Source organism: Podarcis melisellensis, assembly GCF_964234715.1.
Source record: "Podarcis melisellensis genome assembly, chromosome: 4".
Taxonomy (NCBI): Eukaryota; Metazoa; Chordata; class Lepidosauria; order Squamata; family Lacertidae; genus Podarcis; species Podarcis melisellensis.
The window spans coordinates 31483088-31496196 of record NC_138531.1 but is presented as its reverse complement, the minus strand read 5'-3'; the positions used below and the strand labels follow the sequence as shown (position 1 = coordinate 31496196).

Below are 13109 nucleotides of genomic sequence, written 5' to 3'. Positions count from 1 at the left end.
GAGTCATGCTAGGCATTGTTAGCTTGAGAGTCTAATACCATTTACTTGAAAAGCAACTTCTACTTAAGTCAATTGCCAATGTAAATGTATTTAAGACTTTGGTGACCAAATACTTCCTAGCCGTTTATTAGGTGGTGGCTTTAAAAGAGAGACCTAGAACACAGGGATTAACCAAGAGGCCACCATTTAATGGAGGTTCACAGGAATGTTCTTGCCTTCTCCCATTGTTGACAGGTTGGCATAGTGCTCAATCTTGCTGTGCTGATTCTAGAATGTCGAAGCCTGTGTCTGGGTTGCTTTCCTTTATACGAATTCTGCCTCTCCTCAAAAGTAATCCACAGTGAAAGATAAAAACGTACGCATCCGTATTATGCCGGTCTGGGATTCCCCTAATGTGGGAAACTCAATTGTTGTGTGGTGACATCAGCCTGTTATTGTGACAGAAGCTGCATAACTCCCGCCAGAATTCTGTTTCTTCAGAATTGGCATATAAGGCAAAAGCTCCCTGTACGGTTCCAAATTTCTTGAGCATATTAAGTGGACACCTTTATTATACATTGCTGTAGCTTCTTACCAGTTTTGATCCCCAAGTTTAAGTTAGTCATGATTAACTTGTCCTATGGCTATGTATGGGACTAAAGGAAAACTAATTTAGTCTGAATCCAGCCCAGTGAAAATAAGAGGAAAATGCTGTCAGAGGGTTTCTTTGACACTTCTACCACATGGTGAAGAAGCAACCAACTTCTCACTTTAAAATTTATGGTAAATCTATATGCAGTGCAAATGGCTGTAGGGAAAATTTCTATAAATCTTCCAGCTATATGCACAATTCTTTCCTGTGCACCAATCAGGTTTTTCTGAATTGTAGCTGCTAAGAGGCAAATGCAGTAGTCAAATGTTTTACTTCAGAGGCTTTTTAGAGGATCCTTCCACATGGTATGGGAAGCAAATCTGATAGCCCAGCACAAGGAGGTAAATCAGAATTGTGGTCTTCACTGACAGTTCATTACTCTGGGGGTAAACATGTCATTTTGTTTAGATAAGCTATCAGGCTGATGTGCAGATTTTTTAAAATAAAAAAAAATACAATCAGTTTACTTTACAAAAATGCATAGTGGATGTGGTGGAATAAAGTAGCTCTTGCTCAAAAAAACAAACACACCAGTGAGACTGGTTGGTTTGGGAACTTAGGGTCATGTTTTCTTTGTATGTTTAGTGTGAAAGATGTCCACTGTAGTTTCATGACATGGTCTCAAATCAAAATCGCAGTATCCAAGGCAAAAACGACCCTGTGGAAAACAAATTATTCGACCAATTAAGCCATTCAGCAATTCAAATTTATTTTAAAATTTATATTTTTCTATTCGGTTCCCACCTGTGGTTTCTTAAAATAATCAAGGCCTCTTCCAATTTTAATCATCCATCCATTGTTGAATCTGTGTGTTAAATGGAAAAAAGAGAAGTGCTTCCTCAAAAATATAGAAACTAGACATATGTAAGGTTAACAAGAGAAAGAAAATAATTTCACTGCACTCTTAATATGTAAAAAGCTCAGGGAGCACAATGAGCAAAGAACAGATGATAGTTGGCAATTTCAATCTCTGCAACTTTCAAGTTGTTCCAATTGAGTTAACAACAATGTTCATAGCAGGGCATGCTCTTAATTTGCAACATGGAGGAGTGATGCAAGTGTCAGCCCTTTCCCATACAAATACCATTTCACAGACAAGGGGGGTGGGGGGTGGAGAACATATGAAGTAGGCCATCTTTGCCTCTCCATGGCATGCAAAGTTGAAACGAACAGTTGCCTGTTAAATATATATTAACCATGGGTGTACATGTAAATATTTTGACTGCTCTTCCCATCATTTGACTTGCTGTAGTCATTTTTGTTCAACAGCAGGCAGGCAGGCAGGGGGACAAGTGGCAATTTGAACAGTTGGCAGGAGACACCACTGCTAATTACTCTTAAAAGTTAACAAGTTTCCAGAACCTGAACTGACAACTCTAAGATTTGAAGATAAACTTAGGCTGGAATTCCAACCATGTTTACTCAAATGTAAACCCCACTGGATTCAGTGGGGCTTACTTCCAGGTAAGTGGAATTAGGATAACAGTCTTAGTAATCTATTATATGGGTGATAGCCAGTGTTAGTCATTCTCAGGGTTGAGCTGCTGGAATAAATGTTATCAATTGATTTCAATGGATATACTATCATTATGATTTAGTTGGTTATCATCACCTGTATCTTAGACAATCAATGTGGAACATTTTATTCACATGTCACCAACCTAATTTCTCGATCGTGTATTGACGGAGAATATGATACATCCAGAGTAACGCCAAAATCTTTCAGGGATTGTTGTATCTCTTCTAGGATAGTCATCTGTTGACTCTTTTCATTGCCCTGTAAAGATTTGTTTGCTTTAAAAATCAAATAAAGATAATGGCCGACATACTGTAAATTCATATTGGTCATATTTCTCAGAATGAATAAGCCTCTTCAATATTTTCACTTTTACCAATGCAGATACTCAAATTTAACGTTAAACATAATTCCTGCAAGGTATCTTACGAAATGGAATGTGTGTGTTTGGTAGATGGAATAAGTAAAAGTTAAGAGGCTAGATGTCATAGGACAAAAGATGAAAAAACACCACACACCAAACCAAGCCCCACCTACACACACTTCTAACTATGGATTCAAACTAAGACTTGCGATGAAGTCCATAAAAGATTATTCACACGTTTTTAAAAAACTAGACTACCAGCTCTCCAAACACAGTTAAATTATGTCATTTGTAGCACACTGATTGCTTGAAAGAACCACCCTGTTGTAAAAACACGTTTTGCATGAATATCATCCCAGGTTCAATTTTTCACATCTCCAGGAAGGCTGAGAAACCACTTGAAACATTCGAGAGTCTGACTAATCAATAGACAGTATCAAGCAATCGTCTTATTCAGTATAAAGCAGTTTCCTTTATTATAATTACCTAAATTTAATTACTATTATTTCAATTTGTATACCGCTCTTCATCCACAGATCTCAGGGCGGTTCACAATGTAATTTTCTTCTAATTAACATTTTCTTCTAATTAATAAAAACCTCTTATTTCCCTATTGTTAGTAACATAGGCAATTTGATGAGTGGCTATTCACAAGCCTGCCCTTACCCTAAAACAATCTCCCTAGTACAAAAAGTGTCTACTTTTAGGTGCAAAATATAGCAATCTTTTCCATCTTGTTTCCCTCACTACTGAGTTGTTGAAGATATCTGTCAGAAATAGACCGGTATCCTCAGAAAGAAAAAAGATAACATATTAATTTCAGACCCATTCTGAATCCAGAATGTATTATTACTGCTAGCAAAATGTTAACTGAAAAATTCATTGACAAAAGCAAATCCTTTTTTTACTTTTGCCATGGCAATTACAGTAACTGCTTAACTTCAGTAAGTACAATTTTATATGGAACAACACTGCAACCCTATGCATATCATATTTAAGAATGTTTGGAGAGCTGGTGGTCTAGCTGTTGCTGTTATTATCATTATCATCATTATCATCATCATCTACTCAGAAGCAAGTATCACTGAATTCCTTGGGACACAATCCAAGTAAGTGGACTGCAGTCAGGGTAAAATACTTACTTCATCATGAGAAGTAAGAAGATGTATAGTTTTCACTTTGCATGGTCCTTTAACAAGCATTTCACAGAATCTTAAGAAGTTGTACAACTGTAAATAAGTAAATAAGATTAATTTTTTAGATGGAAAAGAAGAAATCGTTTTGAGTGTATAAATCAGCCATGTCTTACCTGATGGACTTGCCTAATGTAAGGGTCCTCAACCCAAACCTCTGTAACAGTTTCATTAAGATATTCTTGGAACAGCTTTTCATAGCTGAAACCTTTTGAATTTTCTTCTATTTTAATTTGTTTGTGGTATTTTCCATCTAAAAAGAAGAAAACTTTTCACTTTGAAAAAAATGCAATATGGCCTCTTTGAATGAAAAAAAATAAATACAATATATAATTCCACAGGCATAATAATGAAACTTACATTACAGCTTCATACCTTCTTTCTCTTTCTCAATATATTTCTTAATCTCTTCTGCCCTGTCCATGTAACTTGTTATTTTGTCTCTGTAATGAGCCTTTTTCTTCTGATCTTTTGTTGCTGAAAACAGAATACAAGATGCAGAAAGACAATGAAAAAAATAGTTCATCAACTCCCCTCCCTTCCTTTCACTTTAAATTTTAGACCTGCATGCACACAACGAGAACTGGCTGGTACCCAACTCTCATGACAAGCCCTTTAGATATTTGAAGATGGATATCATTATCTTCTCTTTCCCAGATTAAACATACCCATTTCCCTCAACTGTTCTTCATAAGGCGTGGTTTCCAGGCCCCTGATCATCTTGTTCACCCTTCTAAAGGACCATGTACTAAAGGGTTATGAATACCTTTGAATTCCCTTAAGGATTATACAATTTTGTGGAGGATATGTTTGCCATAATAACTTACTGGGCAGTTAAGGTTTATTGTAGCATCTAAGGTAGCATAATCTACCGGGCCCAATTCAAAGTGCCGGTTTTGACCGATAAAGCCTTAAATGGCTCAGGACCGCAATACCTCAAGGACCACCTCTTTCCAGATGAATCTACCCAGACCCTGAGATCATCTGAGGCCCTATTTTGTGTGCCTCCTCCACAAAAGTTCTGGAGGGTGGCAACACGAGAACCGGCCTTTTCTGCAGTGGCTCCCTGTCCCTCTTTAACCAGACCTTTGGCTGATTGGCATCCAATGCCATTTTAAAATGTGTTGGGGAGGATGGGGGTTATTGGGTTGTTTTTATTTTGATTATGTATTTTGTGTTTTTATATTGTGATTTTAATAATAATAATAATTTTTAATTATTTATACCCCGCCCATCTGGCTGGGTTTCCCCAGCCACTCTGAGTGGCTTCCAACAGAATATTAAAATACAATAACCTATTAAACATTAAAAGCTTCCCTGTAACCGCCCTAAGACCTGCAGGTATAGAAGAATGAATACAAAAACTTATGGAATATGCGGAAATGGCGAAACTTACTGGAAGAATAAGGAATCAAGATAACAAATCTTTTATAAAAGAATGGAAACGGTTTATTGAATATTTATAAATTATAATCAGATAAAAACATTGGAACGATTATTGTAACAACCTGCAGTTTTATAAGTGTATATATGTAAAGAAGATGAATGAGTAAATTAAGTTAATTTGGCTATGCAGAAGATATTAAAAACAAATTAAGGAACCCAGAGAGAGGGGGAAGGAAGTCAAGTTTTGAAATGTCAACATGACTGTAAAATTAGTGAAATGTATAAATTTGAAAAGTATAAATGAAAAATAAAATGAGAAATAAGACCTGCGGGTATAGGGCGGTATATAAACTTGATAATAAGTATTTTTTAAAATTAAAAATCTACATATTATTTCGTAAACAGGGTGTTCCTAAACAAAACAAAACAAAATAAAAAATACCTTCCAGTAGCAACTTAGAGACCAACTAAGTTAGTTACTGGTATGAGCGTTCGTGTGCATGCACACTTTTTCAGATACTCATTTACAAACAGCGCAGGATGACTTGGTTTATTTAAATTAAATTTAAATTTATTTAATGGGCTCCACGATCCTATACGACACTCCTCGGAAGTCACACAGGTTCCCAAGGGACTTGCTCTAAGCGCACCCAGGACTTTGCCGCGCTCCTCTGCCTTCATACGGCACCTAACCGGGAAATTCACCTGCAGGGAGCGACGGGGAAGAGGAAGAAGCCTCACCTTTGAGGACCCGCATCAGGAGGTCAATCCCTTCCTGATAGCAAACAAGGGACTCCTGGAAGCGAGAAGCCGAGTCCAGCTCCACCGCCCGCTTCAGCACCAGCACCGCCGGGTCTTCCATGGCCGCTGGGAAAGCGCGGCGTCGGCTTCCTCGCTTAACAGGGCGATTCGCCGCCGTACGGGGGGAGAGGGGCAAGCCTCCCAGAGACACCAGTCCCCAAGGCGACCCAAGCAAACCTGAAACTAGCAGGATTCCACGCCCGCCGCCTGTCACGTGATTCCTGAGAACTGGAAACCGAAAGGCATCCAAGCGTGCAGAAGAGCGCGCCCATAGAGACACGATCTTCCTAGACTTTCCTTTCCCTTCGGACGCATCCGCTTCCTAGAAAGGAGGAGGACGCGGCGCTGACGGTGATTGGTCGAGCCGAGCGACGTCCTTGCCTCGCTTAGAACGCTAGGGGAGTGAGGCCGGTGGCGGAGTTTTAACATGGCGGCGTTGCTGGGCAGAGTTACGGGCGGGAGCCCTTTTGCTGCCTGGCAGGTGAGGGACGCGGGAAAAGGGGGGGGGGAGGGAGCCCAGTGTGCTGTCCTGCGCGTCGATAACCGCACTTTGGCCCCGTGGTGTGTTATTTAGTGAAGATTCCTGCATTGCAGGCGGTTGGGCTAGAACATGGGTAGGCAACCTAAGAGTAGAATGTGTCATTTTATTTAAAATACATCTCTGGTTGATTTGTGGGGTATAGGAATTCGTTCATCCCCCCCCCCCAAAAAAAATATAGTCCAGCTCACCGCATGGTCTGAGGGACAGTGGACCAGCCCATGGCTGAAAAGGCTGCTGACCCCTGGGCTAGATGAACCCCGAGATCTCTTCTATGAATGCTTCAGCTTCTCCGTATTCCTTGGCGTTGGCGGCCGCCATTTAGCCCCCCCAGATCTGATGGTGCCAATGTTTTGATTTTGGAAAATGTTGGTAGTAATTAGCACGGCTGTGCTTCTGAACATCTACAAGGTGTCATTTCTCTTTCTGCTCTCTCCAGGGAGAACGCTATCCAAATGTATATGTATATGGGACATGACTTTTGACCCCATATTACCTCTCATTTCATTAATTCTTTTTTTCTCTGGGCTTCTTCGTCATATTGCATTGTACGAAAAAAAATTGTTTGATAACCTGACCTTTTAAAAAAACAAACAAGAAACAAAAAATATCATACTTGCATCTAATAATAATGTCAGTAATTGTGTATTTGCTTGCTATTAGGGTTACTATAAGGGTGGCACTGTGGGTTAAAAAACAGAGCCTAGGACCTGCCAATCAGAAGGTTGGCGGTTCAAATCCGTGTGACGGGGTGAGCTCTCGTTGCTCGGTCCCTGCTCCTGCCAACCTAGCAGTTCGAAAGCACATCAAAGTGCAAGTAGATAAATAGGTACCGCTCCGGCGGGAAGGTAAACGGCGTTTCTGTGCACTGCTCTGGTTCGCCAGAAGTGGCTTAGTCATGCTGGCCACATTACCCGGAAGCTGTATGCCGGCTCCCTTGGCCAATAAAGCGAGATGAGCGCCACAACCCCAGAGTCGGCCACAACTGGACCTAATGGTCAGGGGTCCCTTTACCTTAGGGTTAGTATTGGCAGTGCACTTGAAGAACCAAAAAAATGATAAAGCAATTAGTAGATTATAACTTGTAGTTAGCCTATGCAATAAAGAATTGTCTTTTTTCCTGCTCCAGAGTCTTGCAAAATACAAAGTGGAACCAATCACCTGGAGGGTGTGGATCAGGCAGAAATTTACAAGGTCAAGAATTCCTGAATCGGTAAGCTTTTTGTTGTGGGGGTTCAGAATTAACATCTCATTTTCTTTCATTTATTTATTTTCATAAAATACGTCTTTTTTCATTTTGTTACATAAGTAGAGAATGCAGTTACAGACCTCAAAAAAGGACAAATAGAATAAGCGAAAGGATAAGAAGAGAGAAAGGTAAACAATATAGTGGTACCTCGGTTTAAGAATAGTCCTGTTTATGAACGAATTGGTTTACAAACTCCGCAAAACTGGAAGTAGTGTCCCAGTTTGCGAACTTTACCTCAGTCTAAGAATGGAATCCGAATGATGGAAGGGCATTGGCGGCGGGAGGCCTCATTAGGGAAAGCATGCCTTGGTATAAGAATGGTTTTGGTTTAAGAACGGACTTCCAGAACGGATTAAGTTGGTAAACTGAGGTACCACTGTACAGTGGAGCTATAGATAGTTAGCATCTCATACCTTTTGGGAGGAAGCATCTCAAAGCTAAATTGTAAAATGTCATACAAATATTATATGAGATATTCCAATAATCATTGACCAGTATGTCTGCCTTACCACATATATTCACATATCAAACTCTCTTGTAAAAAAAATATTCAGGTCCATGTTCTATTGTTTACAATTCATTTATGTGCATGTTACTCAGAAGTAAGTTTCATTATATTCAGTAGGGCTTAACCTCCAGGTAAGTGTACAGTAGATAGAATTTAAATGTAAATGTGCTACACATAGAATCACAGAATTGTAGAGTTGGAAGAGATCCCAAAGGTCATCAAGTCCAACTCTGTGCAGTGCAGGAATCAGAGCTGAAGAATCGCTGGCAAATGGCCATCCAACCTCTCTTTAGAAACCTGCAGTGAAGGAGTGTCCAATGTTAGTGATACTCAGAATAGGAGCACTGAAAGAAATACTCAAGTCCATTGATTTCAAAGGGTCTACTCTGAGTATCACTAATATTGGATAGCACCATATACCAATGAAAGGGATAGTTTAAAAACCAAAAATCAATAGAGAGGGAAATACCAATATTATGCTTCATCTCTTCTTGTCATCCTCTAATAAAAAATTAATGGTTCAGGAAAAAATACAAATAGTATAATTCATTCCTTTTTAGCTCACACATATTTTAGTACAGGATCATTTTGCTAAAAAAAAGTATTGATACAGACTTATTCCTCTGCTGTCTTATTCCTCTGCTGTCTACAAATTACCTTTTTACAACTACTGATATAGAATACTATTCAGCTAATGATAACTGTATTACTGAAGCCTGCTTTTGTTGAATTTATTTTAGGTATTTCAGCCACGGCCTGGTGATCATGAAAAATATGGGGGTGATCCACAGCAGCCCCATAAACTGCACCTTGTGACCAGAGTCAGAAGTGGAAGAAGGCGTCCTTATTGGGAAAAAGAGATAATCAAATCTCTTGGATTGGAAAAAGTATAAAATACATTAGCATTTTGCAGGGACACTCTGTTGCATAGGGGGAAAGCCCAGTAAATAATTATATCTCTCTGGCATTAAAACATACAGCTCAATCCTACACATGTTTATTCAGATATAAGTCCCGCTATATTAGATTAGACTTGCTCCTTGGTAAATGTACACAGGTTTGCAGTCTTTCAGAGATCAAGAGTAGAACAACTTCAGCTCAGAGCAAGGGCAAGTTATTAAATTCAATGATCTGCTGAATCCCTTTGCAGTTTCTTGTAGAAGATCCACAGTAAAGGTAAAGGGACCCCTGACTATTAGGTCCAGTCGTGACCGACTCTGGGGTTGCAGCGCTCATCTCGCTTTATTGGCCGAGGGAGCCGGCGTACAGCTTCTGGGTCATGTGGCCAGCATGACTAAGCTACTTCTGGCGAACCAGAGCAGCGCATGGAAACTCCGTTTACCTTCCCACCAGAGCAGTATCTATTTATCTACTTGCACTTTGACGTGCTTTCGAATTGCTGGGTTGGCAGGAGCAGGGACCGAGCAACAGGAGCTCACCCTGTCGCGGGGATTCGAACCGCCGACCTTCTGATCGGCAAGTCCTAGGCTCTGTGGTTTAACCCACAGTGCCACCCGCATCCCCCATTAGTTAACGGCAAATCGTTAAAAATGGGTTTGATATCTGTTGCCTTTATATTAAGTTTATGTTCAGTATCTAATAAAGGCGCCAGCCAAACTTTCCTGAGCAGAGCAGAATGAGATAGGAACTCTCACCAATGGCTCCCTAATGTTTGCTCTGACATGCTGCAGCAGTGCAGTCTTCTACATTGGGAGGAGAGGGGAGCCCAGAAGTGCACTCATAGCAGCTTCTGTTTATCTTTGGGTGGGGGGTGGGCAGCTGGAACTACCTGGGAGAGCGGGGTGGAGGTTGCCTAGCAACTTTCCAAAAACCCATCTGAGGCATTTCATGTCTGTGCAGATCATTATCCTGTTCTTGTAAATCACTTGTTAGATATCCATGAAAAAGCAGTTTAAAAGCCATACTAGGTACTGTATATTTTGTTGTGCAACCAGTTGCCTGAGAGCATGTGGGAACATACATTCACATTCTGCCATGCAAGACAAGTAGATGCTTTGCATCTGAATGTCTTACCTCAGTGCATATAAGCAGCAGCAGTTGGCAAGTGGTGTCCCTGATTAAGTAATCTACACATGAAAGCCTGGTTTTGAGTGTGGTTCTCTCTTGCTGAGGTGTGTAGAGATCCAATCAGAATTTTTAGCAGTCAGTTAATTCGTCTTAGTTCACCCCTTTATCTAAGTGGTTGCTATTTATCACAATTTTGACATTCTAAATATGGTGGCACATATACAGTGTTCCATGAACTTTAGCAGAAATGATCCTGTACTAAAATATGTGTGAGCTAAAAAGGAATGAATTATACGTATTTTTCCTGAACCATTACTTTTTTTATTAGAGGATGACAAGAAGAGATGAAGTATAACATTGATATTTCCCCTTGTATTAATCTTTGGTTCTTAAACTATACCTTTCATTGGCATAGGGTGCTATCCGGTATTAGTGATACTCAGGGTAGACCCTTTGTAATCAATGGACTTGTGTATTTCTTTCAGTTCTCCTACCCTTGAGTATTGCTAACATTGGATACCACCTTCTGTATTTTTATTAAATCTTCATGGATGAATTCACCTGTTTAGGCTCTCACAGAATGAAGGACAATATATGTGAATAATATAAATCACCAAGTAATGCAATAACAGCCATTGTAATGCTCACCAGATGTTGTTATCAAGGATAACACCTGTTATCCATGACCTCTGGCTAGTCTTGCTGGAGCTGATGGAAACTGGAGCCCAACTAGATCTGCAGGGTATCACATTGGCTACCCCTGAAGTAATGCAGGATTGTCATAGTTATATTTTAAGAATAGCACACTCACTGCAACTACTACTGCAAGCTCTCTCTGTGTGTGTATGCAATCATGTGTTTGAAACTGAACTTTTCTGTGAAACTGAAATTTTCTATAAAATCTGCTTATCTACAGAGATATGAGCTAAGAGTGCATAAAAACATCCCTTCTGTGAATGAAAAACTGAAAGTGATTAAACATCTAATAAGGTTAGTTAACTCTTCTTGACAAAAGCATTTTAAAATGGCTTTTGTAGAACAGCACTAATGTATTTTGTCTCTTCTCCTGCTTCCTCCTCCGTTCCTATAGCATAAAACCATTAAAGCTACCCCATGGAATTCCATCTGAAGAAGAAATGTCTGACACCTTTATTAACTGTGCAGGTGAACTAATAATTCGCCGTCGTCTAAAAGAACCGGAACAGAAAAAGATTGATGCTTTGTAATGTGTAGTGGCATTCTGTACAATAAATGTAATTTTAAACTGAAATTTGATTGGGGAGCTCATCTACCCATCCCTTGTACTGTGTCAAGGCTTTATTTGACTGATTAATCAAACGTGGCTAGTACTAATGCGGATTATACAAGCATTTCATCAAGCGTGACTGTATGTGTATGTAATTCCTTTTTCCACTGTTTGCCTATTGGAAGCACCATAGTAGGTCTCAAACATTTCTACCGCCAGCGATCACTTTTCCACAATGACTTGTCTGCTAAGGAACTCCCTGAAGAACCACCAATGGAGTCTGAAATTTGTAGGGTTAATAAAATCCTTACTTGCCTCCCCCCCTTTTTTTTTTTTTGCTTCTGCTTTGTTTCTTTTTGGAATTCTCATTTTAGATGCACCTCACTGGGATGCCAGCCAAACTGAACCCCAGGCAAGCAGCAGCAGAGCATGATGGTTGTCCCACTACCAGGCTCTGAACATAAAGGGGACTTGGATTGTAGCCTAAAGCATGACCACCTCATTATTCTATGTTTAATAGAAAGTGTACACTAAACCAACCCAGTACTATCCAGCAGTATACTGTAGGAGAAACTCAATGCATGGACAAACTCTCTTCATTTTTATTTTCAATGAGGAATTCTTTATAAACTCCTGAAGAAACTTGGTTCCCTGTAACAGTTTGTCTAATACACTGTTTGAAATATGGAATGTATTCATTATTCCTGATTTAGGCAGAAATAAAATGAGTGACTTCAGTGCATGCTAAAGTTCATATAAGTCCTTGTTGCTGTGCCGGGAAGGAAACAAACCAGAGGCTGGCTTTCTGTTTCATAAGCCAAGAATGGAAGCCAAAGTTGGTTCTTGGCTTGGCCACTGTCGTTTGGGGGAAACAAATCATGAGTGTTGGTTTGCATGCACCACAAAGGCCTGCCTTGGGTTTCTTTCCTCCCTAATGGTGGCAGCAGCAAGAGCGTGAGGAGAATGACTGGAAACTTTTGAGCAATATATTTACCAACACTGTGCACACGTTATGGCTGAAAAGATTCTTTTGCGCTAATGTTTTATACACATAAAGTAAAGGTAAAGGTACCCCTGCCCGTACGGGCCAGTCTTGACAGACTCTGGGGTTGTGCGCCCATCTCACTTAAGAGGCCAGGGGCCAGCGCTGTCCGGAGACACTTCCGGGTCACGTGGCCAGCGTGACATCGCTGCTCTGGCGAGCCAGAGCTGCACACGGAAACGCTGTTTACCTTCCCGCTGGTAAGCGGTCCCTATTTATCTACTTGCACCCGGAGGTGCTTTCGAACTGCTAGGTTGGCAGGCGCTGGGACCGAGCAGCGGGAGCGCACCCCGCAGCAGGGATTCGAACCGCCGACCTTTTGATCGGCAAGTCCTAGGCGTTGAGGCTTTAACCCACAGCGCCACCTGCTTATACACATAAACAGTATAAATGGGCTGACACAGCTTGGGAGCAATGATGACTCCATCATCCATTGTAGAATAGAACCTTGCTGAAGTGTGCTAGAGTAATCAAAAGCCAAGTTTGGTATTAATCAATAGACCATCCCTTTCCCTGGAAATATCACCAGGCAAAAGAGCAACTTTAAAAATCAACAGATGTTGGCACATCTGCCTTCAAACCAGCTGGTGCTTTTTGGTGTACACAA

At 40.5% G+C, this 13109-nt stretch overlaps 2 protein-coding genes across 3 annotated transcripts; one reads left to right on the top strand and one right to left on the bottom strand.

Moving 5' to 3' along the window:
• Positions 1-910: 910 nt before the first annotated feature.
• Positions 911-6149, bottom strand: MITD1 (microtubule interacting and trafficking domain containing 1). Of its 2 annotated transcripts, XM_081907787.1 has the most exons (7): positions 5832-6149; positions 4080-4181; positions 3821-3957; positions 3654-3740; positions 2293-2408; positions 1376-1436; positions 911-1289 (listed from the first exon to the last, which is right to left on the bottom strand). In XM_081907787.1, exons 1-7 carry the CDS (start codon positions 5950-5952, stop codon positions 1194-1196), a joined length of 720 nt encoding a protein of 239 aa, XP_081763913.1. In that variant the 5' UTR covers positions 5953-6149; the 3' UTR covers positions 911-1193. The 2 variants fall into 2 exon arrangements, with proteins under 2 accessions (XP_081763913.1, XP_081763912.1); XM_081907786.1 differs by lacking the exon at positions 3654-3740 and having other exon boundaries at positions 5832-6088.
• Positions 6150-6224: 75 nt separating this feature from the next.
• MRPL30 (mitochondrial ribosomal protein L30) lies at positions 6225-11484 on the top strand. The gene is made up of 5 exons (XM_081907788.1): positions 6225-6372; positions 7559-7642; positions 8927-9073; positions 11131-11204; positions 11305-11484. The coding sequence occupies exons 1-5, from the start codon at positions 6319-6321 to the stop codon at positions 11438-11440; spliced, it is 495 nt and encodes a 164-aa protein (XP_081763914.1). The 5' UTR covers positions 6225-6318; the 3' UTR covers positions 11441-11484.
• The last annotated feature ends 1625 nt before the right edge of the window (positions 11485-13109 follow it).

What these genes read in the sequence shown, in the direction of transcription:
- MRPL30 (XM_081907788.1), top strand. Translation starts at nt 6,319, where the DNA reads ATGGCGGCGTTGCTGGGCAGAGTTACGGGCGGGAGCCCTTTTGCTGCC. An exon ending in GCCCTTTTGCTGCCTGGCAG is followed by an intron (nt 6,373 to 7,558) that starts GTGAGGGACGCG and finishes TTCCTGCTCCAG; the next exon opens with AGTCTTGCAAAATACAAAGT. An exon ending in AATCTCTTGGATTGGAAAAA is followed by an intron (nt 9,074 to 11,130) that starts GTATAAAATACA and finishes GCTTATCTACAG; the next exon opens with AGATATGAGCTAAGAGTGCA.
- MITD1 (XM_081907787.1), bottom strand. Translation starts at nt 5,952, where the DNA reads ATGGAAGACCCGGCGGTGCTGGTGCTGAAGCGGGCGGTGGAGCTGGAC. An exon ending in CCTGATGCGGGTCCTCAAAG is followed by an intron (nt 4,182 to 5,831) that starts GTGAGGCTTCTT and finishes TTCTGTTTTCAG; the next exon opens with CAACAAAAGATCAGAAGAAA. An exon ending in ATACACGATCGAGAAATTAG is followed by an intron (nt 1,437 to 2,292) that starts GTTGGTGACATG and finishes TTTAACACACAG; the next exon opens with ATTCAACAATGGATGGATGA.